This window comes from Lemur catta, chromosome 22, assembly GCF_020740605.2.
Source record: "Lemur catta isolate mLemCat1 chromosome 22, mLemCat1.pri, whole genome shotgun sequence".
Taxonomy (NCBI): domain Eukaryota; kingdom Metazoa; phylum Chordata; class Mammalia; order Primates; family Lemuridae; genus Lemur; species Lemur catta.
In genome coordinates this window covers 5029530-5054953 of record NC_059149.1, presented here as the reverse complement: position 1 = coordinate 5054953, position 25424 = coordinate 5029530, and the positions used below count along the sequence as shown (strand labels likewise).

The following is a 25424-nucleotide window of genomic DNA, read 5'->3' as shown; positions in this document are numbered from 1 at the left end:
GGGGGCAGAAGAGGTCAAACTATCGCTCTTTGCTGATGGTATGATTTTTTTTTTTTTTTTTTTTTTTTGAGACAGAGTCTCGCTGTGTTGCCCGGGCTAGAGTGAGTGCCGTGGCGTCAGCCTAGCTCACAGCAACCTCAAACTCCTGGGCTTAAGCGATCCTACTGCCTCAGCCTCCCCAGTAGCTGGGACTATAGGCATGTGCCACCATGCCCGGGTAATTTTTTTCTGTATATATATTTTAGTTGGCCAGATAATTTCTTTCTATTTTTTAGTAGAGACGAGGTCTCGCTCTTGCTGAGGCTTGTCTCGAACTCCTGACCTTGAGCAATCCACCTGCCTCGGCCTTCCAGAGTGCTAGGATTACAGGCGTGAGCCACTGTGCCCGGCCGGTATGATCTTATATCTAGAAAACCCCAAAGATTCTGCCATAAGACTACTGGAATTGATAAACAAATTCAGCAAAATTTCAGGTTACAAAATCAATGCACAGAAATCAGTGGCATTCCTATATGCCGACAACAATGAAACTGAGAACCAAATCAAAGACTTAGTACCCTTCATAATAGCAACAAAGAAAATAAAATACCTAGGAATATATTTAGTTTATATGTATTGTGTGTATGTGAGTGAGCCCACTCCCAAACGTGTGTGCATATTATTAACATGTTATAGAAAAACTGTTGTCAGATATTTCTAGACTGGAGCTGTCCTTTATGATGGTCACTAGGCACGTGAGGTTACTGAACACTTGAAATGTGGATCATGCAAATTGAGGTGTACGAAGCGTAAAATAGAGAACTTCACAGACTTAGGACAGTACAAACAAAAGAATGTAAGATACCTCTTTAATACTTTTTATATTCATTATAGGCCGAAATGATAGTATCTTGGATATATTGGGTTAAAATATATTATTAAAATTAATTTTACCTTTTTGTGGTTACTTGTTTAAAAGTAATACTGGAAAATTTAAAAGTATAACATGTAGGTCAGTATCCAGGTTAATTCATTAGTGTGAGTTCATAAAAACTGTTTTTGTTTTTTTAATTTCATGGACCTAAAGATTGCATAGATCACCCACCCTCCACTTGCGTGGCACTGCCTCTTCCTTCTCCCCAGGACCCAAACTTCCTGAGAACAAATGGGAAGAATTCAGTTTGTGTTTAATGATACATGTAGATTTTTCTCTACTGTCTTAAGTGCTTAGAACAGAAGTAGACTTGACTCGAGTTATTTTCGCTGATGGAAAGGAAGCTGCTGAATGACTAATGTAAGTTGGAGGATACACTGTTTTCTTTGCCAGGTTTTGGTTCTTGCATTTTGGAACAGGTGTGGCTGCTGTTGAAAGAAACAGCAGAGTCATGCTCTGCATATTTGAAGTGAGAGCAACTAGAGAATTGTTCAGTGTCCCCTGCCACCAGGATAATGGGTACGGGATCCAGCAAGCATCAGACTTTTCCTCCCAATCCAAAATCTGATGCAGAAACAAACTTGGTGTACTTGCTTTTGCTTCCTTTCTGGCTTAGGGCAGAAATAATGTTTTGGCTTAGAGACTTTTCTACTGAACTGTGACATAACAAGATAAGAATAATTGTGTCAAAAATAGCCTCACGATGCCCTTTTTGGCATTATGAGTTCCAGAGTTAAGTTTGCTGAGGAGTATTGAAAATAATTATATCAATCAGAGGTCGGCCGTGTTTGATTAGTGCTCACTTCTTTCCTCTTGGCACCTCCAGTGCCTTAGAGTGACAGTCAGTGCCCACCAGCTGCTGTCTTGTCAAGGTGAAGCAAGTGCTGGCCGCAGCCTGCGGTTGGGCAGTGGGGCTGGGGTCAGCAGGCTTTGTAAACAACAGGAGGGGACCGTGCCCATGATGATCGGCTCACGCCAAAGCAAACCAGCCCGTCTGCGCGTTTGGCCTGCAAGCGTGGATGGACGGTGCTGAGCACGGGCGTGTTTCAGGGGTCCGTGTTGCGGGGTCCCTGCCTGTGACGCAGTGTCAAGGGGTGTTTTTTAAGCCCCTGAAGCTTAGACCTGGGATTTGGGAGATGAGTAGAATAAATCTTCTGAAGTCCAAACTAACACATGATATTTTTAAATTAGGAAAACAAACAGCACTGAGATCTGTAGGATAACAGGGAAGACGTGTTAGAGAGGCCTCAGGAGGGAAACAGAGTCCAGGGTTGGTTCGAGCCATTGAATTACCTCGTGTCTGTTCACCCATCTGTTTACAAAAAGGGAGGGAGGGAATGACATCTCCCAGAGATGTTTGGAGATTTGATTAATGTTTGTAAAGTGCTTTGATACCTTTCATAGAGTGTCCAATGAGAGCAAAACATGTCATAAGAACCTTAACATCTAAAGCAAACTAGCCTGAACCATCCTGAGTAGATACTAGCAGTTCTGTGTCTTTGTTGTAAGTTGGACTTATTAAGAATGTTTATATTTTTGAGAGAAAGTTTCATGTTCTAATTTTCCTTTAAATATCAGCCATATACTTGGGGTCTTTAACGTTAGCTTGAGCTTCAGTATGCTTCACAGATGGTCTGTCATCTGTAGAGGACAGTTTTTCCGGCTAAGCAGTTAAATGCACTTCAAAATGCTTCTTGCCAAGGACAATACCTTTTGCAAATATTTGAGATGTTTGTTCTCAGTTGTGATTTATTAGTGAACCTGTGTCCTCATAGCAACTCCTTGGGAGGTGCGAAAGACAAAGCCAGAAAGTAAGTAAATGAAATTAGTTCATCATCCATAAAGAAAAGGCTTTTATTTAAGTGTATGTATCGGTAGACTTACTCGCATGTATATTCCGTGCCTGTTTAATTTCACATAGTACCACATCTAGTCAGACTGTTCAAACAATCGGACAGAATGTCCTTTCACTCCTCTTTTCCTTGAGAAGAGCATACAGCACTGCCACCTTGTTGCCAGAGTTTGTTTGGTCTGATCTGAATGTGCTTAAAAATCAAGTGAATGCCTGTTGTGAAAAGGGCTTTACTCTTTCTCTTTGTCAGTACTTGCAAAAACAACTTAAAAGAAGTTAGCATCACTGGACTGGATTCAATAATTAGCATAACCACGATGCTATGTATTGTTCGCCAGGGCACGCCCCTTGGCCAGCTCTCCCATTAGAGGACACCAGTGTTGTCCTAGTGAATAAACCCCGGCACACATGATGCCAGTCAGCGTGTTCCTGCCTGCCGCTCGGCTGCAGTTAATTTTAGCCAGGGTTAGTTCTGTGAGTTGTAACACTGTCTACCCAAGTAGAAGTTAGTAAGCTGAAATGTGACTTCTCGGCCTAGTGTGATAGGACATCTATGTTAGACGTCGGATGGGGTTTGTGATCGGGAGAGCAGTCTTCTGGAGAATTGTGGCTCAGTTTTCTTTGAAACTGCTTGTAAGTACTGGGTGAATTTTTAAGACTTCTCTTTGTCCTTTTCTCCTTAAATCTTCCTAACGTTACCATCACAGTAAGTTTTTATCTCTTGGGAAAACTGCAAACGTTGCGGTTGGTACTTTAGAGAAATCTAAAAATGGTGGCAAAATATTTTTCTTTAAATGTATCCTACTACAAGAAACTGCCTTACTCAGTTTTCCCAAGAGAAAGTATTTGATTCTTACTTTTGCAAAAGCAATCTGTAGATAATTACTCATTTCATCTGTTAAAACATTTGATTAATGGATATGGTTCCTGTCAATACAGAAACGTTAGATTTCAGTTGTGTCATTGAGTTTTATTTTCTATGGTAACCTAACTCTTGAGGAAAAAACTGTTAAAAGTGAATTCCCACTGTACCCTGCACTACAAGTTTATGATGTAGAAATAATGGCGTGCCAAATGTAATTTTGTTGAATATTTAGAAGGACAGCTTTCATTTTTTTAAGGAGTATTTTGTACTTAAAAATGGATGCATAGACTCCTAAAGGGAAGTACTTAAAAAATTAATTTAGGAGCAAGGTTTCAGAGAGTAATTTAAAGCATCCTCTGGAAGATTGAGTTAGTTATCAAAATTAAGCAAAGGCCACAAAATTGTCTAATCTTAACTGCTTTTAATCTAACAAGTTATTACCAATTTAAGTTTAGGCTAAAGAAATACTTAAAATTACATCTGAATCACCTTGCTTAGTGAGAAATGTGTTTTCAGAATGGCCTGACGTTACGCCAGACAGATTGCTGGAATTTCTTTATCAGTTAGCACATAAATTATATGAGCTCTAGGAAGACTGATTGCAATGGACAGTTCTACTAGGTGGTGTAGTAGCTGCTTACCAGGTATCCATGTCTGTCATCGCCGTGGCGGGGGAGGGGGCGCATGCCCTCCATTAGTATCATGAATGCCATTTTCCCATTTTGAAAAGCTTTATTTAACGACTTCTTTATTATGTATTGTCTGATTTTAAATACAAATGACATAAGATGTCAACAATGAGGGAAATGTTTCAGTGGTACATTAAGTAGGAAAAGAATGCAAGAAGGGAACATAGAACTGAGTTCTTGGCCTATTTTTAGAAAGAAACTTTTTTTTTTTAAACTTAGTTTCTCACTGAGTGGAGGAGAAGTTTGCTGTCCAGATTAATTATAACAGAAAAGTCTCTAATGTTATTTTCAGCAGTAAAAGAGATTTTTTTCTAGTAATGCTTCATAATATTTACTTTTATCCAAAGAATGTAATAGTTCTTTTTCTTTTAATTGTTAATAAGGCACCATGAGAACCTCAGTGGAGTGTTTTTAAAGGCATCCTTTCATTGGATGTTAGTTTTCAAGCTAATATTCACTTGATCGGTTGTCACTCGATCAGTTGTAGTTTTAGTCCTACCAAGGGAGAAGCTGATTAGAATTTATCCATTTTTTAATTTAACAGAAAAAAGTTTTTGTAGGTTTTTCTACGACTAGGAAGCGTATGTTTTATGACAAGTCTTTAAAATGCTCGTAAACACTTGCAGAGTGTGTGTTCTAATGATTTACGTGCTGTGAGAGAGTGATACAGGTGCGTGAAAGAGGAGCTAGTTTGATCATGTAAGCGTCTGTGCCGGGTGCCTCCGCCCGCCGGGGCTGCGGTTCTCGCGCTGCCTCCTGTCTCTGTGCCCGAGCCACAAGCACAGGCTCTGTCGACTGGGTATGACCTTGGGTGTGACAAATCCCAAGAAGCTCCACTTGCAGTCACAAATGGGGCGCCCAGGTGCTGAGACCCACGGCAGCTTTGTGGCCGGCAGGAAGGGTCCGGGAGCTGTTCCCACCTGCACCCTCCACTGCTGTCACCCTCACTGCAGGTAACTGTGCACATCTGGCGCAAGTCCTGTTTGAGCCACGACGTCTGGCTGCCTGTCCTCTCATCCTATGCCTCTTAAAATAGATATATAAACCCAGAGGCTCTGACAGAATGGCAGCTGATTGCAGTAGATTTATTTTAATGTTACTTTATTCCTAGAGAATAGCTTTCTGCTCGGAAGCTTTGAGAGACTTTTCGGGGAAGCAGAGAGGATTCTTTCCTTGGGGTCCCCTTCATTTGCACGGGGTTTAATGGGTAACTGGTCTGCGTGGCTATATGGGAACTACATTATATGACAGGTTGCTTTTTGGTTTGGAGCTGAATGCTTTGTAATTACATCCCTGGAATGTTCTCTTTCAAAAGGAAATTTTGTAGGAAGAGGCTTTGTTATATTGAGTTTGAACTTTTTTAATGACAGTGAAACCAACAGTGAGCAGAGGGAGGCCTTGGGCTTTGCCTGGCTTGTACACACGTGTACGGTAGTAGGAATGCTGACTTCTGGGGAAATACTGGGCCTGCTGTTACTATGTAGCATGTAGGAAGCACCCCCAGAGCACACACAATGCACAAGGAAGGCACAGTGCCCACTCTCAGAGTGCCTCACATGCTAAAATTAAGCAGTACGCAGAAACTGGCCCCCTGACATTCAGTATATAAACAGGCAGAAGAAAGACTATGAGTTAGTCTGGTGCAGTGGTGTGCATCTGTAGTCCCAGCTACACAGGAGGCTGAGGCAGGAGGATCGCTTGAGCCCAGGAGTTTGAGGCTACAGTGAGCTAGGGTGACGCCACGGCACTCCAACCTGGGCAACAGAGCAAGACCCTGACTCAAAAAAGAAAAAAAAAAATATGGAAACGAAGGAAAGGAAAACAAGATGGAGTGGGGTGGTCCAGGGAAATTCAGCATTCAGTTCACCTGAGCTCTTGCCAAAGAGGATCAGGACAGATGGCTGTGCCACCCAGGCTGCTATGTCCCTTCCCTTCCGGCAGCTGGGGAAGTGATGGGGACAAGTGAGAAGAGTGAGCACAAGAGCCCTACCCTCCTGCAAAGGGAAGAAGATCGTGTAGTTTCGCTTGTACCTGAAACTGTTACCATGTGGATAGAAAGCCCAGTAAATATAAAAAGCATCTTTCTCCATAAAATGATATTTAGATAGAAATCTGAATTTGAGGTCCGGATTCTCTCTTCCCTCCTAAACTGACTTGCAGTTGCACAAGTTACTTAACCCTGCACTGGTTTAGGCTGTTGAGTCAGCTGTGAAATTAGAGAAACGCCTGGAGCTTCTCAGAAGAAAGGCATCGGAAGGTCTGCTAGGCACTGCTGTAGCTCAGGGGGTTGGAAGAGCATGAATCAGAGGAAGGGCTGAGCAGGGGCCTGGGTGTTGGAGATGCATTAATGCGGTAGGCTGGCTGTGAGTCACTCTTCCCCTCGTGCCCAGCCTTCGTCTCTGACTAGTTCGTGGCTCCACAACTAAAAGGGACTTGGAGAGGGCTCAACAAAGAACTTCAAAAAATAATTAAGGGTTGGAAAACGATACCTATAATAAAAGGGCAGGCAACTTTTTATTATTTAGCCTGGAAGGGGGAAAAATGGGCAGGGGACCCTTGAGTTGTTATTTCAAGGGTGAGTGGGCCTTAGTGCCAAAAGGTGAGGACCACCTAGTCCCCGTTTCCATGGGGAACACGTGGGTTAAGTCTGGCAGGGGTTAGGCTGGCACAGTGGTGCTCACGGCACCTGGGAACATGGTAAATGCGGATTCTCAGGCCCCACCCAAGACCTGCTGATTCAGAAACCGTGGGGCAGGGTCCGGCCTGTCTGCCTGTGTTTAACAAGCCTCCCGAGTGATTCTGATTCACCCTGAAGTCTGAGGACCACTGGATGAGATTTAAGAAGGGATTATAAAATGGGGAATTTGGATGCTGGCAAATGTAAGCTTTTTCCCTGAAGTCATCTAAAACTGGGTCTGTGTTTATAATGTTTTCAGTGTTATCTCCGACGTCAGGAGATAGTGACCTCTCAGAGTCTTTCCAGCCCTGACTTTGCTCTGATTTCCTTTTGTTACTTAGAGAAGAGTAATAATTAACCAGAAGAATTTTGCAATTACCTTTGTGCACTCAGTAGTTAAGACAGTGTTCATTTCCAATGAGAATCACATGAGATAATATGTGAGTAATCATATTGTGTTATCAGATATCTCCTACTTTATTTTATTACAGTGTACTAAATAGACTGTCTTCTCCCTGTTTGACTTCTCAGAGCCACCTGAAAGGAAGTGTGGGCAGAGGTGGTAGGTCGTGGTAGTAGGCAGGCAGAACAGAAGGGTGCTGAGGGGTGTCGGCCCATGAGCACTGGTGTCTCTGGGCTGCTGGCTCGGTCCGTCACTCTTCACGAAGCCCATTTCTGAACACAGGAATCCGTAGGGAAAGTGGGACTCTACCTATTTCCCCAGCGCTGTCACTTCCACAGGAGAGCTGGTGGGTGAGCGACACACCGATGCCGCCTGCAGGGCGGCCTTCCTCACTCCTGCCCGGGGGGTTCCCGGCGCGGCTGGGAGGAGGGCGACACGCAAGGACCCAGCGAAGACCCACGCACAGTCAGCGTGTCGGTCTCTGCCAGATGGACAGGGAGGCACATGTTTTACCTTGGGCATTTTGGTATCTGCAGCAAATAGCTCAGTGGTCCACACAGGAGACCCTTAATACAAATAAATTCTCATTGTTCAGTTGAAATGGCCAAGGCCACAAGTGCTGTACCCTCCCCCACGTATCTAGAGCAAGGGAGGTGGCAGTTCTTACCCTTCCCAGTCAAAATAGTTACTCCTTCGTGTCTGCTCTCTGCCCCACCCCCACCGCTTCTTTTTTTTTTCGCTTTTCTTTTTCCTAAACAGGGTCTCACTTTGTCGCCCAGGCTGGAGGCAGTAGTATGATTATAGCTCACCACAGCCTTGAACTCCTGGGCTCAGGGGGTCCTCCTGCCTCAGCCTCTCAAGTAGCTGGGACTATAGGTACCTGCTACCATACCCAGCTAATTTTTCTTACTTTTTGTGGAGACGAGGTCTCACTATGTTGACCAGGCTGGTCTCAAACTCCTGGCCTCAAGCGATCCTCTCGCCTTGGCCTCCCCAAGTGCTGGGACTACAGGCGTGAGCTCCCACTTTTTTGCACATAATATAAATGCATTTTAATTTAGTTATGTCTTTGCCCTTCTGTATATTTTCCTTTGTGCTTTTGCTTGACAGAACTGCCTTGGGTTGAGAACACAAACTGCTGAGGTGTGTCTGTTTGTTACACTTTGTGGCATTCAGTACAATACTTTTTTGTGACTGTCATGAAGAAAGGGCCCTGAGGACGTTTTGCCAGTGCTATTTAAAAAGTGACACTCAAGTAACACACTGCTGTGTCCAAAAAAGACATGCCCTACCTTAGCCAGGGAATTGTGTCCTAGTGCTTCAGCACTTGCACATGGGACCAGTAGACTCTTTGGCTTTTGTAGCTCTAGGTAAGTACATGTTTGCAGAGTATTCAAAACTCCTTGAAGTGAGAAAAGACAGCTGAGAGCGGCTGGGCCCACACTGCGGTTCGCCTTGTAATGGGACAGAGAGGGATGAGGGTGGCAAGTGCACTCACTGATGTTACTGTTCAATCTTTGACCTTGTCGTGGTTGAAAAACTGACCTCTCCCACAGTCAGCATGTGCTGTTACCTTCTCCGTGTGTCTATTTTCAGAATAATGAGTCCCAGTGAGCATGGCGGTTGCACACAGATAAGACAGACGTGTCTCCCCAGTCCAGAGGGCATGGGTAGCTGATTGTAACACCCTGAATAAGCCTCTGAATGTAGGTGGTTTGTTTGAAACCAATCAACTCTCAATAACTATATATCCAATAGGGAAAATTCTAATTGTTCGATTTGGTGCTTAATAATAGCAGCCCAAAGGTTATTTTCATTTCTGAAGAAAGAGAAATCACTAAATAGTCATTCTTTTTTGGTATTTCTTCCTTGGAAAAATAGTTTCTAAAATCAGTCTATAGCTAGTTCATAAACGTGCCATTAAAAATTAGGGTGGTGAAGAGATAAACTGGGTCTCATTAAGGTTGTTCAGACAAAAAAATTAAACTTGAAGAGAAAGGTGAGAAAACTCCTTCTTATTATTAGACTGTGTAAGAATTACTGATCAAGTAATTCAATAAAACATCCCCAGAAGCACCCTAATTAAGATACTGATTAAAATAATTTGGGGGATTGCCATAGAGTACAACACTATACAGCCATTTAAAATGATGATGTCAGATGTTTATTGACTAAAACCAGCAGGTTATAAAATACGATGCATTTCTGACCCCATCTCTGCACAGGGAAGGCGCGTGCTGCGTGCGTGTGTGAAGAACGCCTGCCGTGCACCGCGCAGCGGCCGTCTCTAGGATACGAGCTTATGTGTGACCCCCGTCTTTTTGATTACCTGCATGTTAAATTTCTTCTTCAATGAGCATAGATTACTTATGGAATAATGAACAACTTTCCTTTTAAAAGAGAACAGTTGTAATTCATTTTTATTTTTATCTTTATATTTTATTTCCTTCAGCAGTGGCCTCTCAGTGGCTCATGTAAGTAGTGCCTAACCCAAAGGATAAAACTGGCATACCAAAATGTTAACTGTGGTTATTCTGGCTGGGCGTGGTGGCTCACACCTTTCATCTTAGCACTTTGGGAGGCCAAGGTAGGAGGATCGTCTGAGGAGAGGAGTTCAAGACCAGCCTGGCAACATAGCAAGATCTCGTCTCCACAACAAATAGAAAAATTAGCTGGTGTGGTGGGCACACCTGTAGTCCCAGCTACTCAGGAGGCTGAGGCAGGAGGATCATTTGAGCCCAGGAGTGTGAGGTTGCTGTGAGCTATGATCGTGCCGCTGTACTCTAGCCCAGGTGACAGAGTGAGACCCTGTCTCAAAAAAACAACAACAAAAGAGTATGGTTACTTTGCTACAGTGGGCTAGGAACATTTTTCCTTGTTTTACTTTCTACCTTTGTATTTACCAAGTTTTTTATGTGAGCACATATTATTTTTATAATAGAAAAATGTGACTTATTTTTGAGGCAGAGACTTGGGATCATAGCTCTTGGGGAAAAGGCCCAAACAAACCGATGTGTAGCAGTTATTGGTAAAGGTTAATTCTGCAATATTAGAGGTATTCAGCAAGCGTCTACTTCCACTGCTGTGCTGGATCTTCAGTGAACTCTAATCTGACCGGAAATTGGCCAGGATCTCAGATTCAGTATTATTTGGAGAGCTAAGGAAGGGAGCTGGGGAATTCAGCATATTTTTAAGTAATACTTTGAAATAAAAAAACAACATGTCTGGTGTTGTGATTATCTATTTAAATTTGGTAGGGGACCATAGTTCAAGACCTTAGGTTCAGAGTAGTGATGGTTGAGTCCTTAGATTGTATTTTGAGTGACAGTGACAAGGGCTGATGGAAAGAACAAGTCGCCTCACTAAACTAGTTTCCAGAGCATCTGTTTGGACTGTCAGAGTGTGCCCCCGTGCTGACTAGCGTGGCAGCGCTGTGAGAGCGCATGGCTCCCCCAGTTACTGCTGCCAGACGCTGCTAGGATGTCCTTGTGGCCTTCAGCAGCGGGTTATTTGGGGTGACTATTTTGGTGCTTGTGGCGGCTGATTTAAGAAAATCCTGAGCAGAAGCAACAGCCCTCCTTTCAGCCTGCCTTGTGCGGTGACACGTGAGAACAAGGACTCGTGATGCTCATGTAAGGGGTCTCTCTTTGACATATGGTCCTAAGTCTGGGCCTGGAGTGAAGTGGCATCTGTCACCAGGTTTCCTTTGGGAACTGAACTGAACCCACTTTGAACAGGACAAATACCTTGAACTCCGTTTAAGACCGAAGCGCCTTCGCAGACTGGCGCTGCCACACGGTGGCCAAGCCTGTGGTCCGGAGCCTTCGCTGCTCACGTGGGGTTTCCCGGACTGCATGGGACTCAGAGAGCTGGTTTTTCAAGTTTCCTTCTTACCATTCTTCATCAGAGGGAGGAGTGCTCTTCTTTCATCCTCGCTTTTGTTGATCATCCTGGGAGGAGGGGGGAGGAGGAGTCCTGCCCCTTGCCCCGCGTGGGGGAGAGGGTGGGGGAGAGGGAAGGCGGTGTGGGTGAGCCCTTCGGCACGAGCAGCCCGACATTCAGCGGACGGAGCGTTGTTCCCAGAGAGAGACGCGGTGGGCAGGTGGGTCGCACGTCCCGGCCGCCAGCGCATCCCACCGAGTTGGGTCCCCAAACTGCCCTGCACACGCGTGAGCACAGGCGTGCGATGCCGCGCCCAGGGGCAGTGAACTGGTGGTTAAAATTGAATTCTTTGTAAGTTGCATGGTGCAACATAAGAAAGAAAACATCTTTTGACCTCTTTAAAAGGGATAGAGCAGATAAATATTTTCTGAGGCTATAGACTAAGCTAGACAAGGCAGGAAACCTGTCTGGTGGCCATCAAGAGAAAGAGGGTGGCTTTGGTAAGAGGAAGAAGAGGATAGATCTCAGTTTAAAGATTTGGATTGAGTTTATTTTCTTCTTCTTTTTTTTTTTTTTTGTTCATTTGTTTTGTTTGTTTTTGCCTTTACCTGAAGACTAAAAGCCAAAGTAAGGTATGAAGTAGTGAACACTGTGAGGTTGCTAGGAGTTTATAAAAGATCCTCTGTCATAAAGGTTTTAAAAAGAAAGAGTGACTGTCTTAGACCTGACTTGAAATGACAGTGGCAGCTGGCGCAGGACGAGGGAATCGCTGCGACGCTCAGTCGTCCCTAACTTGGCCGCTGTGCGGAGCGCGGTGTCTCTGGGCCCGTGGAGAGCGCCGGCCACGCGCCTCTTCCTGTCAGGCCTGACTTTTGCCATCTCTGCTCTCGTTGACGCTTGCTTGCTTTTCCCTGACCTTTCAGTCGTAGAACCTTCAGGCCCTTTGGGGCATGTCAGTAACAATTAAATAAATCCAGAATTTTTACTTGAAGAAAAATGACTCAAAGCCTGACCTGGAATAAACTTCTCCTGATCAGGTATAAAAATTTGACATTATCGTGCTAACTGTTATGTATTAGAATGATAATTTTTTAAAGCTTTACTTTATATTGTGTTCTAAGAGGAAATGATCGTCACCAGACAATGGTATAATAAGAAAATATTTCATTTTCTATTTCCCCACTAAATATTAAGTAGTGAACTTCTGAGAACTCAAAAGATCACATTGGACGCAGCTAGGAAAGAGCAGTACAGGTGTAAAAGTATCTTTTTCTAAATGCAAATCCTGATCACTTTTTTTATAACTTACACAGAGTAAAATTCACTTTTTCCAGTGTACAGTTTTGTGAGTTTTTACACATGCACAGATTTTTATGACCAGCAGCACAGACAGGATACGGAATAATTCCAGCTCCCCAAAGAATACATACTCCTGTGCTGCCCCTGTGTGTTCAGACCCTCCCTCAGCCCTCACTCCCTGAGCTGTGGCAGCAGCCTCCAAGCCGCACACACCTCCATGGTAAAGGTCAGATTTAACTGGCTGAGGGAATTTAAGCACAACCTTTGACCAAAAAGTAGCTGTGCTGTCCCACAGGTGAGCCCTAGCAAGTCAGACTAAAATACAAAAACAAAGGAAAAAAATCTGAGCAGGGGTGGCAGCGGCTGCACACTGTAGGGAAAGTAGACTTCACAGAATTAGTTCAGCCAGGCTGGGTGTGGTGGAAGCACCTGTGGTCCCAGCTACTCAGGAGCCTGAGGCAGGAGGATCCTTGAGCCCAGGAGTTTGACGACACAGTGAGCTGTGATGACGCCACTGCACTCTACCCAGGGCAACAGAGCAAGACTTTGTCTCAGGGCGGGGAGAAAAAGAATTAGTTCAGCCAAATACCCAGTCAGATAACAAACCTCTGGGGAGTAGGAGTGTCAGTAAGCAGAGCTGTTACAATTTATATCTAAAAGGCCCAGTTTTCAACATAAAAATCAGGAGACACGTAAAGAACCTGGACAGTGTAAAACACACACAGGGCAGACTCTAGAGACTGCTTTTGAGGGGCCAGATATTGGGCTTGGCAGACAAAGTCTTCAAAGTGGCCATTGTAAATATGTTCAAAGACTAAAGGAAACCATGCTAAAGATTACAAGAAAGTGTGGTGGCAGACTCATCAAATACAGAGTGTAGTTAAAGAGAAATTTATTAAAAAGAACCAAATGGTGATATGACACCAAAAGCACAGACAACAAAAGTAAAAATATTGGACTACATCAAAATTTAAAATTTTTTTTTTTTTTTTGAGACAGAGTCTCGCTCTGTTGCCTGGCTAGAGTGAGTGCCGTGGCGTCAGCCTAGCTCACAGCAACCTCAAACTCCTGGGCTTAAGCGATCCTACTGCCTCAGCCTCCCGAGTAGCTGGGACTACAGGTACGCGCCACCATGCCCAGCTAATTTTTTCTATATATATGTTTTTAGTTGGCCAGATAATTTCTTTCTATTTTTAGTAGAGACGGGGTCTCGCTCTTGCTCAGGCTGGTCTCGAACTCCTGACCTCGAGCGATCCACCAGCCTCGGCCTCCCAGAGTGCTAGGATTACAGGCATGAGCCACCGCACCTGGCCCAAAATTTAAAATTTACGTACATCAAAGGACACAACAGAATGAAAAGCCAACCTATGGAATGGGAGAAAATATTTACAAATCATGTATCTGATAAGGGGTTAGTATCTAGAATACATAAATAACTCCTGTAACTCAACAACAAAAACCAAATAACCAAATTAAAACATGAGCAAAGACTCGAATAGACATTTCTCCAAAGAAGATATACAGATGGCCAACAAGCATGTGAAAAGATGCTCAGCATCACTAACCATTAGGAAAATGAAGATCAAAACCACAATGACATAGCACCTCACACCCATTAGGATGGCTACTAAAAGGAAGAAAACCAATAGAAAATAACAAGTGTTGGCAAGGATGTAGAAAAGTTGGGACACTTGTGCGCTATTATTAGTGGGAATATTGAGCAGCAAGGTTCCTGTGGAAGACTATGACAGTTCTTTGAAAAATTAAGTATAAAATTATACCATCTAGCAATTCCACTTCTCAGTATATACCGAAAAGAATTGAACATGTGATCTCAAAGAGATATTTGTATACCCATTTTCATAGCATTATTCACAATAGCCAAAAGATACAAGCGACCCAAGTGTCCAATAGATGAATGTATAAACAGTGTGGTACATACATGCAATGGAATGTTATTCAGTCTTAAAAAGGAAGGAAATACTGACACATGCTGTGACATGGATGAACCCTGAAAACCTTATGCTAAGTGAAATAAGCCAATTGCAAAATGCCAAATACTGTATGATTCCACTCTCTTGAGGTCCATAGGTAGTGCGGTTCATAGACACAGAAAATAGAATGGTGGTTGCCAGGGATAGGGAGGGGGGATGGGCAGTTATTGTTTTATGGGTACAGAGTTTCAGTTTTGTAAATCAGAAGAGTTCTGTGAACAGTGGCGGTGATGATAGAGCCACAATCCGAATGTACCGAATGTGAGTGAACTGTACACTTACACATTGATAAGATGGTAAATTTTATATATTTTACCACAATTTAAAAAAATTTTTTACAAAACAGAAAATTCTGTAGTTGAAAACTGCAATAACCAAGATGAAAAACTCACTAGAGGGGTTCAACAGTAAATCTGAGTTGGCAGAAGAAAGATTCCGCAAACTTGAAGGTAGAACAATAGAAATATTGCAGTCTGAAGCACAGAAAGAAAAGAGAATGAAGAAAAATGAACAGGCCACGAGAAATGTGAGCCACCATTCAGTGCACCACCGGGAGTACCAGAAGGAGAAGAGAGAAAGGGGCAGAAAAAATAATTTAAATATTTAAAAAGCATTAATAGCCATTTTTAATATTTTAAAAATTTTTTTAACTTCCCAAATTTGATGAAGAACACTAATCTACATATCCAAGAAGCTTCACAAACTCCAGTGAGTACAAATGCAAAGAGATCCATCCCCAGACATACTGCAGTCGAAGTCTGAAAGACAAAGAGAAGCTCCTGGAAGCTGCTAGAGAGGTGGTCGCCGAGTGCAGTGGGCCTCCGGCAAGGTGACAACTGACTTCTCGCCGGAAATGGGCGGCAGGCGTCCAGACGGCGTGGTGACGTGCTGGGTCCTACATCCCGCAAAGCTGTCTTTCAAGAGTGAAGGCAAGAGAGACGCATTTCCAAGTAAATAATGGCTGAGAGGATCCGCTGCTAACAGACCCGCCGTGCCAGAAACGCTAGGGAGGCTCTTGAGGCTGCAGGAGACACGGGACTGTGGGCTGAACACACCTCGCACGTGGGCCCGGGGAGGGGAAGGCGCCGCAGTAGGCAATGGTAGGAGACAGTAGAATTGCATGCTGCTTTTTCTTTCTTTTCTTAACTCATTTAGGATGTCCCAAAAGAACAGCTTGTATCTGGCTGCTTTCTCATTAGCATATGGAAGCTCATCGGAGCACACTCCAGAGCCCCGAGCTAGAAAACTCTAAAGGAAACAATGGGGCAAGCAGAGCTGACACCTTGCCCGGGAAGGATAATCTTGATCATGCCTGAGGAATTGAACACTCTCAGAGTAAGGACATGATTTTCAAAGAAATCTTTTTTTTTTTTTTTTTTTTTTTTTTGAGACAGAGTCTCACTTTGTTGCCCGGGCTAGAGTGAGTGCCGTGGCGTCAGCCTGTCTCACAGCAACCTCAAACTCCTGGGCTCAAGCAATCCTCCTGCCTCAGCCTCCCGAGTAGCTGGGACTACAGGCATGCACCACCGTGCCCGGCTAATTTTTTCTATATATATTTTTTAGTTGTCGAGATAATTTCTTTCTATTTTTAGTAGAGACGGGGTCTCGCTCAGGCTGGTCTCGAACTCCTGACCTCGAGCGATCCACCCGCCTCGGCCTCCCAGAGTGCTAGGATTACAGGCGTGAGCCACCGCGCCCGGCCGAAATCTTATAAACGGTCTTATCTCTTTTATATTTTTTAACTGCTAGTCCCATGGTTCTTTGAAGACATATCAAGCAAATGCTTACGGTTTCTTAATGTAGTAAAAGGATTTCAATTTCAGTAGGGATGATGGGAAGAACTGCTAAATCGCCACCTGACTACCAGTCACATGAACAATTTTGTGAATTTATTGCCCTGTTTAGCCTATTGACACTGCTAATTTGGCAGGTTATTGGAGGAGTTGAATCAGGTTTCCAGACTTTTCAGGAAGCATTTCAGAGGCTTGAACAGCCTCTGCTACAGAGCAAAGAGGAAGAGGCTGGCTGAACCGATTTAACAGTCATCTGTCCTCTCTTGCTTTTTCTGCTGCCTAGAACTATTGCTTAGGAATCCTGGAATGAGAACAAGAAATATGGGGCTGTAAGTTGAGAGTGGAAAATAGTTAAGATAATAATCTTCATTGATTAATTCTTCTATTTATATTAATGTTGCATTAATAGAACATGCAGTAGTATCCGCAAAGTTTCATGAGCACCATCCATATTTTTATTGAGCCTCCAATATAATCAGAACAAGATTAACAAATAAATATATAAGCACTATATCTATTTTCATACATGGTTCCATTTTAAACTGTGGCTGAAAGGAAAGTATTTCCCTAATATAGCTCTTGGAACTTAGCCAAACAGCCCAACACTTGAGGGCACAGAATGGGAACAAGTGATCCAAGGTTTGCCATTTGGTAGAAGTTTCATGTGTTAAGTGACTTGTTCATGAAAATTAAGCTATTTTTGGTTATGAGTAAAAAAATACCTAGACTATCTGGGTGAATTCATCTCTAGTGCATACAGAAAGGGAGAAGGGGGGAAATGTTTAAAAGCTTTGTCTATCTCAGGGTGGGAATAAATGTATAGAGCTCAGCCATTCTTGTCCCTGTTTTCCAACAGTATCGTGCCCCAAACACTCCAGCAAGGCGGCAAATCTGCTTTAACAATGTCTACTGCAGGTAATTCTGCATTTCCAGTGGGAGCTGATTTCAGTGTGCAACAACCCATTGAGTTATAGTTTTTTTCTTCCTATCCAAATAGTCTTTCTTATTACATGAAAGACTGTTTCCTTGTGCTCCATCCTTAAATTAAACAGAGGGCTGTTATGTATTTCCTTATAATAACCTTTTCATGGGTGCATTGAATTATAAATTTAAAATGAAAATAATAAATAAAATCTTTTTTACAATTACTCTTCATTCAGGTTCCATCCACACATCTTTAAGAGATGGTCCTTATGCCTCCCGGAGGCAGTCTTTCAATTTTTAAAAAATATTTTCCATGTAGGACCTTCTAAATCTTCTCTTCTTCAGGCCAAATCACCCTACCTCCTCTAACTTTATCTCATTTTAATTACTTTCTTCTTTAAAAATATATTTAATAGATTTACATAATGCCTTCCCAGAGAGCAAGAGGCAGTGTGGAAAACATCTAAATAACACAAAAGCTTTATGAGCTGGAAAGAAATTTAAATGTCAGAATGAGAAAAATGCAGGAGGGAGAGTGAATGTAGCAGGAACAAGGCCCGGAGAGGAAAAGGGGTCCGGCAGGGCCGAGCCTGAGGGTCCGAAGTAGAAACTTCAGGCAGAGGATCGAAATAAGTTTGTTCACGTGCCCTGAACTCATGGAGGCCATTGGCTGCACTGCTCTAAAAAGGGTCAGAGATTCCTGCCCCCCACCCCACAGGGCCAGCCTGTGGCTCGTGGTTCCCGGCTGGGCTGTCTCTTCCTGCTGTGTGGAATGATAGAGTTGGGCAGGACTGGGAGGTGCCGTGTGATCTTGTGCATTTCCAAGCATGAAGGCTCTGCAGTGTTCTTAGGAATCCATCCTCTCAGCACCCTGTCCTCCCTCCCACCCCCGCGGGGCCAGGACCACAAGGAATCTGAGCTACCAGAAGAGGCCCTAGTATCATCAAGGAAGCCTCACAAGTGTCCAACCTGAGTCCTTCATGGTGTTCTCATTTGTACCTCCTGCCATTGTGCTGACTGACGGTTAACTGGAGGGTGCATTTGAGGGACTCACTATTTAAGCTTCATATTATTTATGACAGTCACATCTTCAGAATGACCAAAATTGGACTGGATCACTTCTAAAGTCTCCTCAAACTCAAATGTTCTGTGATTCTCTAGTTCTGTCAACCACAACAGAAATAAAAGAGTGATTATAGGTCGCTTCTGGTATTAACCCCAAAGACTATTCCAGTAAAAAGAGGCCAGCAAAACACTGACACCTTCAGGACTCTTTTATTCAGTTCAGCATTGGTAGCCAGACCTCAGGAAGAGGAGGAAGATGAAGGAAGAACCTCAGAGGAGGAAGGCCCGGCGTGACTGAGGGCAGCTTTTGGAGTCCTGCTAACTGGAATATAGTAGGAGACGCCAGCCATGCAGAGACATTTTTACCCGAGTGCTCAGATACCAAAACAAAAGGATATTCTTGACGGTGAAAAACAAAGATAAATTAAAGGAATGTAAGATGTGTGTCACATCTTATACTGTAGGTCGTGAGCCTGAGGAAAAATTGCCTGAGGGGCCTGGGCTGATAACATAAATAGGTTCATGATCAATTTATTTTTTTATTAAAGAAAACTATGCAAATTTTGGCAGTACATGGTAGCTTTTGTAAAAATGTACTTTGTAGTGTTTTGAAGGGTGTTCCGTTGATAAAAGTGGTCACTGCACATGCTAGAAAATTTTGGATAATGTCAAAAATGGGTAACGAGCACCCAGAGAGCCCCTGCTGACCTCGGCAGGCTCCTTAGGGCTGGCGCCAGGGCGCTCACGCGTGGCTGGACCACACGCAGCGTCATTGTGCACACCGACTTTTCACTTAGGATTGCTACATTCCAACGTCATGAAAAACTCTCAAGTTATGTCATTTTAGTGACTACATAATATTTCATCTTGAGAAGTTGCCAGTTCTTCAGCCGTTCCCTTGTCTGGGAACATTTAGATGGTTTCCTCTTTTTCATGATCATAGTAAATGACACTACAGTAAGCATCTTTGTACGTCAGTATTTGCCCACATTTCAAAGTATTTGATTATCTTCTCAGACTCTTCAGATTAATGTCATTGAGAACACCCACACCCCACCTGAATACCTTTTATTCAAAAGAGGGTACTGGGGTTGTCGTGCATCTGGTGTGTTTGCAGGAGCCATTTCCTATGAGAGAGTAAGTGCTGGCTTTAGAACTGCTTAGCCCGTTCCCAGCTGTTCTCACAGGAGGTAACACTGCAGAACGCTACGTTACAGGTGGCATTACACAGCTGATCTGAGAGCTGGTGTTGGCGCCACACGTCAGGGTGACCCTGTTGTGCTGGCTTGCTTACATCGAACTTTCTCTGATTAACTTCCTCGAAGCTCTTGGTCGATGAGGTGCCCACAAGTCCAGATTTAAGTATCTTCAATTTCTGGGCCCTCATAGGAGCGATTTTCCATTGAAACGTTTATGTTTGCCCAAAACTTAAATACTAATGAGTGGGTTTCCACCGTTCAGATCCTGTAGCAGCCACGCTGGAGACTCGCCCCTGTAGGAAAGCCCGGCCCTCCTCTTCCCTGTGGACTTGAAGAGCGGCCAGCGGCCTGGCCCAGGCACAGCCCCTGTTCTCTCGCCCTGGGGGAGTTGCGCCTTGCACCCCTTTCTGTGGGGCTTCGTCTTTGCAGTGCCAGGGCGGCACCTGCTGACGGATCTGTGTGCGTTTGCTCCTCGCTGCGTGATGCCATTGTTTTAAGCGTGGTGCGATGACCTGTCCCTGAGCCCTTGCTTGACGGGGTGAACTGGACAGGTTTACTCTGTCTCCATGGAAGGTTCCCTTTTTCGTTGAATAAGAGAGCAATTTTTTCTTTGTTTTCTTAACTGTGTAATTTATATAACATCCTAGGGGACTTGGTGGAGGTTGGGGCCAATGTTTACAATCTAGACAGGGAAAAATTTCAAAAGTGAATATGACCTTCTATTAACATGACCAGTATTGTTTCCTGATCAGTTCACCAGTTGTAAGTGTACAGTTTCATGAGTTTTGACAAACACAAACAGTAGCATAACCGCCACCGCTCGCGAGACACAGAGAGAGGAGCTTCTATAAGGGCATGTGCTTTCATTTCTCCTGTGCAGATACATCTCAGATCGGGACTGCTGGGTCCGGCGGTGAGCGTGCACTTAGCTTTATGAGAAACTGCCAAACTGTTTTCCAAAGTGGCTTTGTCATTTTGAGTGACTTTTGTTCATAGCTCCTTTTAGTGTTTCTTTTCTCTACCTCCTCACCACCCTTAAAAAATTCCCTGTCCCTCATGATGTGTGTCATTCTTTAACCAGAGACAAGGCCAGAGTCTGTGCCTTGAGGAAGAAGCACAGGACTAGAGGGTGTGGACCAGGTGTACCCACATGACCGCTAAGGAGGGAGGAGCACAGGACTGAGAGATCCTTCTAGAAGGATTTTGGAACCTCAAGTTTTTCTTCTTCCTGTGACTACAGTGATACCAATAACTTCAAGTTCCTTGAGGCTGACCACAACTGTCACAACACTGTTACGTAATAGATTTGATCCTCACAGTGACGTCGTACAGTGGTGTGCCGCCACTGTCCCCATGTTGCAGGTGATGGAACTGGACTCAGAAAGGGGGCATGAGTTTTGCAAGGTCAACTGCTAGACGGCAACAGAACTGGAAGTGGGCCTCCCGTTTCCTGCCCGCTGCCTCTGGGCTTTACCTGCTGGTAATGATTACAGTCCCCACGCACGGATCCGGTGCTGAGCTCGGGCTGTGCGCCCGTTACCCGGTGTGCACATAACGGTGGCTCTGGACCTCGAGCCTGTGCTTGAGGCGAGTCACTCAGGTGGCTTGCCCGGGAATGCGTAGCGGTGGCCGGCTGGGCTGGACCCAGGGCCTCTGGCTGCAGGTCCTGTGCTCCTGCACCTCTCCACATGGAGAAACAAACGTCCCCTTTTTACCTGCGGAGAGAAAAGGAGAAGGTGGCCCTTTCTCCTCGACCAGATGATTAGTGGACTTGGGCTGGTCAGCCTAGGGTGTGGGTGTGAAGGACAAAAGCCAAACTGAAGCACCGAGACCCCATTATGGAAATAAGTTACCCACGATTGTCTGGGTAGGAGAGGGGGTCCCTGGGCTGGCGGTGTGTTGAGGTGACGTTGAGATGACGGACGACCTCCCGGAGCAACACGGGGCGGCCTCCACCCACCATTGCCTATCTGGGCAGTGTGTCCAAGAGCCGGTCTGTGGTCACACCCCATCCTAGCACCAAAAAGCAAAATTAAAAACAACAAAAAAGAGGAAAAAAGCCCTCAGTTGTATTGTAGTCGGGTTCCACAAGCCGTCTGTCCTCTCTCTGCCCCCGGATATGAACCACCACCAGTGCTGTCGGGTTTCACCGCTGAGATGCCTCTTAAACCAGTTCGCTCCCCCGCGGCCCCCGCCAGCCCCGATGCTGCAGCCAGAGCAGTCTGTTGAACATGCCAAGTCTGACTGCACCAGCACCCCCCTGATCAAACCCCTTCAGTGGCATCCCGCCGTCCACGTGGTGGCCACAGTCACAGGACGCCCCTGACCTCCCTCGCAGCGGCCTCCGGCCCCCGGGGCCCTCTGTCCCGCCCTGGGCGCTGCCCGCACTGAGCGCCCTCCCCGAGCAGGGCTGGCGCCCACGGCCGCCGAGTCTCGCGGGGCCTGTGCTGCCCTCAAACCGGCTCCCGCCACGTCTGTGCTCTCATGACACTGTGAGGCTGCCTCTCCCTCCCGCACAGCACCGGTCACCAGCGCATAGTCACACCTGCGTGTGTTTGTTTGCTTAGCGTCCGTTTTCCTTCACCGTCCCGTAGGCCCCATGCGCCAGGCCCACGTCCACTTTTGTTCATCACTGGATTTCTAGTGACTGTCGCGAAGAAGGTTCTTGATATTTGCTGAATATTGCCCTGGTCTGTCCTATTGGCAAGCTAGCCTATAGAAGATTTCATCAAGAATTTGTTCATATTTTAAGATAGATAGTATTGGCCCAAAGTGTTTTTTATTTTGATTTTCATGTATAGATTTAGTGTGTCCATCTTTTTTTTTAATTTTTTTAGAGACAGGGTCTTGCTCTGTTGCCCTGGCTAGAGTGCAGTGGCATCATCATAGCTCACAGCAGCCTCAAACTCCTGGGCTCAAGGGGTCCTCCTGCCTCAGCCTCCCAAGTGGCTAGGACTACAGGCGCCACCACACTCACCTAGTTTTTCTATTTTTTGTAGAGATGGGGTGTCGCTTTGTTGTCCAGGCTGGTCTCAAACTCCTGGTTTCAAACAATTTCCTGCCTTGGCCTCCCAAAGCTCTGGGATTATAGGCGTGAACCACTGCATTTGTCTCCATCGTGTTAATAAAATACTCTTGGTGGAATCTTGTCTTTTGCCTGTAGAGTAGTCTTTTCGTTTATCTCACTTGGGATGTGAATCTCCAGAATTGCATAGGCTAAAAATCGTGGAAAACGGTAAGATCCATCAGCGTATAGTTTCTGTTTCATTGCATGCCTATAGCTTGCAGACATACATGGTACTCAGTATATGTTTGTTGATTTATTTATTACATATTCTTTTCATTCGAAAAGTGTGTAACCACAGTATACAATTTTGGGAGGAAAGGCAAAAAACCTGCCACTCAAACTCAACCTCTGTTATAATTTTAGTATACTACCTTTTGGTCATTTTTAACATTGCCATAACTGCAGTGTACATAAAATTCTGTGTCCTGCTTTTTTTCCCTAAATAACCTCATTGTTGATGAGTCAAAGCATTATATTATATGTGGCATGATATTTATTCAGTACAGTTCAATAAGCTTTTATGAAGAAACATACTGTGCTAGGCACCATTCTGTATGCCAATACCATTCAAAGAAAATACACAGATTTGGTCCCTTAGCTATCCAATAATAGAATACCAGAGTTATGAAGCTTTTAGTGACATTTTTACTTCACGGATATATTTTGTGGCATCTCTTCTTCGTCCCAAAAGGCGTGGGGGGAGGGGCTGCTCTGTACCAGGTCAAGGGAGGCCTCCGTTGATGGTGACATTCGACCTGAGTGGAGAGAAGAAGGGGCCGTGCAGCTGTTGGGGAAGATTCTTCCTGGCAGGGTCGTCCTCGGGCACAGAAGCCCTGCGGTTAGAGTGTGCTTGGTGTGGCCCAGGAATAGCAAGGAGCCAGCGACATGGCACCGAGTGAGGGAGGTGGGTGGGTAAGAGCTTAGGCCAGTGAGCGGGGTCTTTGTCACCCTCTAAGTGAGTGACTGCACTGGAGCTTGTAAACACACGAGCATGATGTATTCATAAAGTGCTCGTTGCTTATGCGGAAATGTGCAGGGAGACCACGGGCCACACTCTGCAGTGTCACAGAGTCAGGTTTGGTCTTTGCTGTTCCAGGAAACCAGGCACATTCCACTCACTTGAAAGACTGCGTAGGCTACATTTCTCATTTCTTTATCTTTCACTCATTTGAGGCCGTTGTTCCTCTCTGAAAATAACAGCCAAATACGTTTTTCAGATTGCATAAAATACTTAACCTAGTGAGACTTACTATCTATCTACCAGTCTATAATTACTAAGCATGCTTCAACCTCTGCTAATTCTAGAAACCAGGTGTTTTGGTTTTTTCCCCACTTGGGGGAGGTTATCCTAATTATAATCTGTCTGGAATTGCTTTATGGTTAGATCTGTCACATGCCAAAGTTAGATCCCATTAGCAGGCTTAAAACATTTATTTCAGAAAGAACAAACTGTTACAGGTTGCTTAAGGAAATTGATGTCTTCTGTTTTCTTTCTGTTGCAGGAGAAGACATCACAGCTTTCCCGAGTTGGGAGGAGAAACATGGAATGTGCTTTACCGCTGACTGAACACAGCCCAATGAACTGTCCTGACAGTGGTTTGAAAACCAGCAGTTAGCAGTTTGTTCGGGCTATAACCTTGTCCAGCACTTTCCAGAGCAAACTAACTCACTGTTTACAAGAACTCTCAGCCTTACAAAGTTTAAGACCTCCAGCTTTGTTTATTTAAAATATTTCAGCAAAAGAAAAGTACCTGGAACCCACTTTCTAAAATGGCCGTGGATGAGTATTTGTGGATGGTCATCTTAGGTTTTATCATAGCTTTTATCTTGGCATTTTCTGTGGGTGCGAATGACGTTGCCAACTCGTTTGGTACAGCCGTGGGGTCCGGCGTGGTGACCTTGAGGCAGGCATGCATCTTGGCTTCAATATTTGAGACCACTGGCTCCGTGTTATTGGGGGCCAAAGTGGGAGAGACCATTCGAAAAGGCATCATTGACGTGAACCTGTACAACGAGACAGTGGAGACCCTCATGGCTGGGGAGGTCAGCGCCATGGTCGGTGAGTCCCTTTCTCCTTTACGCCAACGGGACACACCCGTCCACCGGCCGATTCCATACGGTGCTTTGGTCATATCCATAAATGTGATTTTTGCTTTGACTTTTCAAAAACTGGTTCGATGTTTTATATTTACTGTCTTATTTTTGCTCTCTGCATATTAATTAGATCATGATTTTTAAAGTGTTTAAATATCAAGCAAACATTTATTGTCTCAAAGTTTTAGCCAACTTAATTGTTAAAATAGATTTTGGCTAAGTGGATAGTTTTCATAAAGTACAGAAAAAGATCTTTGTAGAATAGCTTTTTATCATTTTAAAGTTATTTGAGAATTATTAAAGAAATAACATGTCTAAGTGAATGTGTTTTAAAGGTTAACTTATGAAATTTCCTTGAACATTGATTTGTGTTTTTTCTTAAGATTTTTCATAATTAGGACACAATGTTTTGAAAACTTAGATATCAAAAAATAATATTTGTTAATTTAACTTTTATATTCTCAGTTTAAGTTCTTAGTTAAGATTCAGTTACCAAAGGAATCTTACTTAAGTGCTTATGTTTCAAGAAATTCTGGTCTCCTGCGTTGTGATCCTTTTGTTGGCTTTTGTTTTGATTTTCTGATTCCACCTCGGGGAGCTCCATCTGGTATGTTTGTTTTGTTTTCTGGCCAAAAAATAATATGTCTGTCACCTGGTTATAGTGTGACCTTTTACTGGCAGTCCGGAGTCCTCTAGATGAAGAGAAGT

General features: G+C 44.3%; 1 protein-coding gene across 15 annotated transcripts in view; it reads left to right on the top strand.

Moving 5' to 3' along the window:
• SLC20A2 (solute carrier family 20 member 2) overlaps positions 1-25424 on the top strand; it is a 103955-nt gene that overhangs the window by 35328 nt on the left and 43203 nt on the right. For 13 of the 15 annotated variants that reach the window (XR_006730940.1, XR_006730941.1, XM_045535704.1 and 10 more), the window contains one exon: positions 24125-24681. Coding sequence is in view for 12 of the 15 variants with exons in the window: in XM_045535704.1 (XP_045391660.1) it covers positions 24393-24681 (289 nt within the window). In the remaining 3 variants the exon portion in view is untranslated. Of the gene's footprint in view, positions 1-2931; positions 3399-24124; positions 24682-25424 lie in introns of those variants that run through there. The other 2 variants (XM_045535697.1, XM_045535710.1) reach the window with 2 other exon arrangements.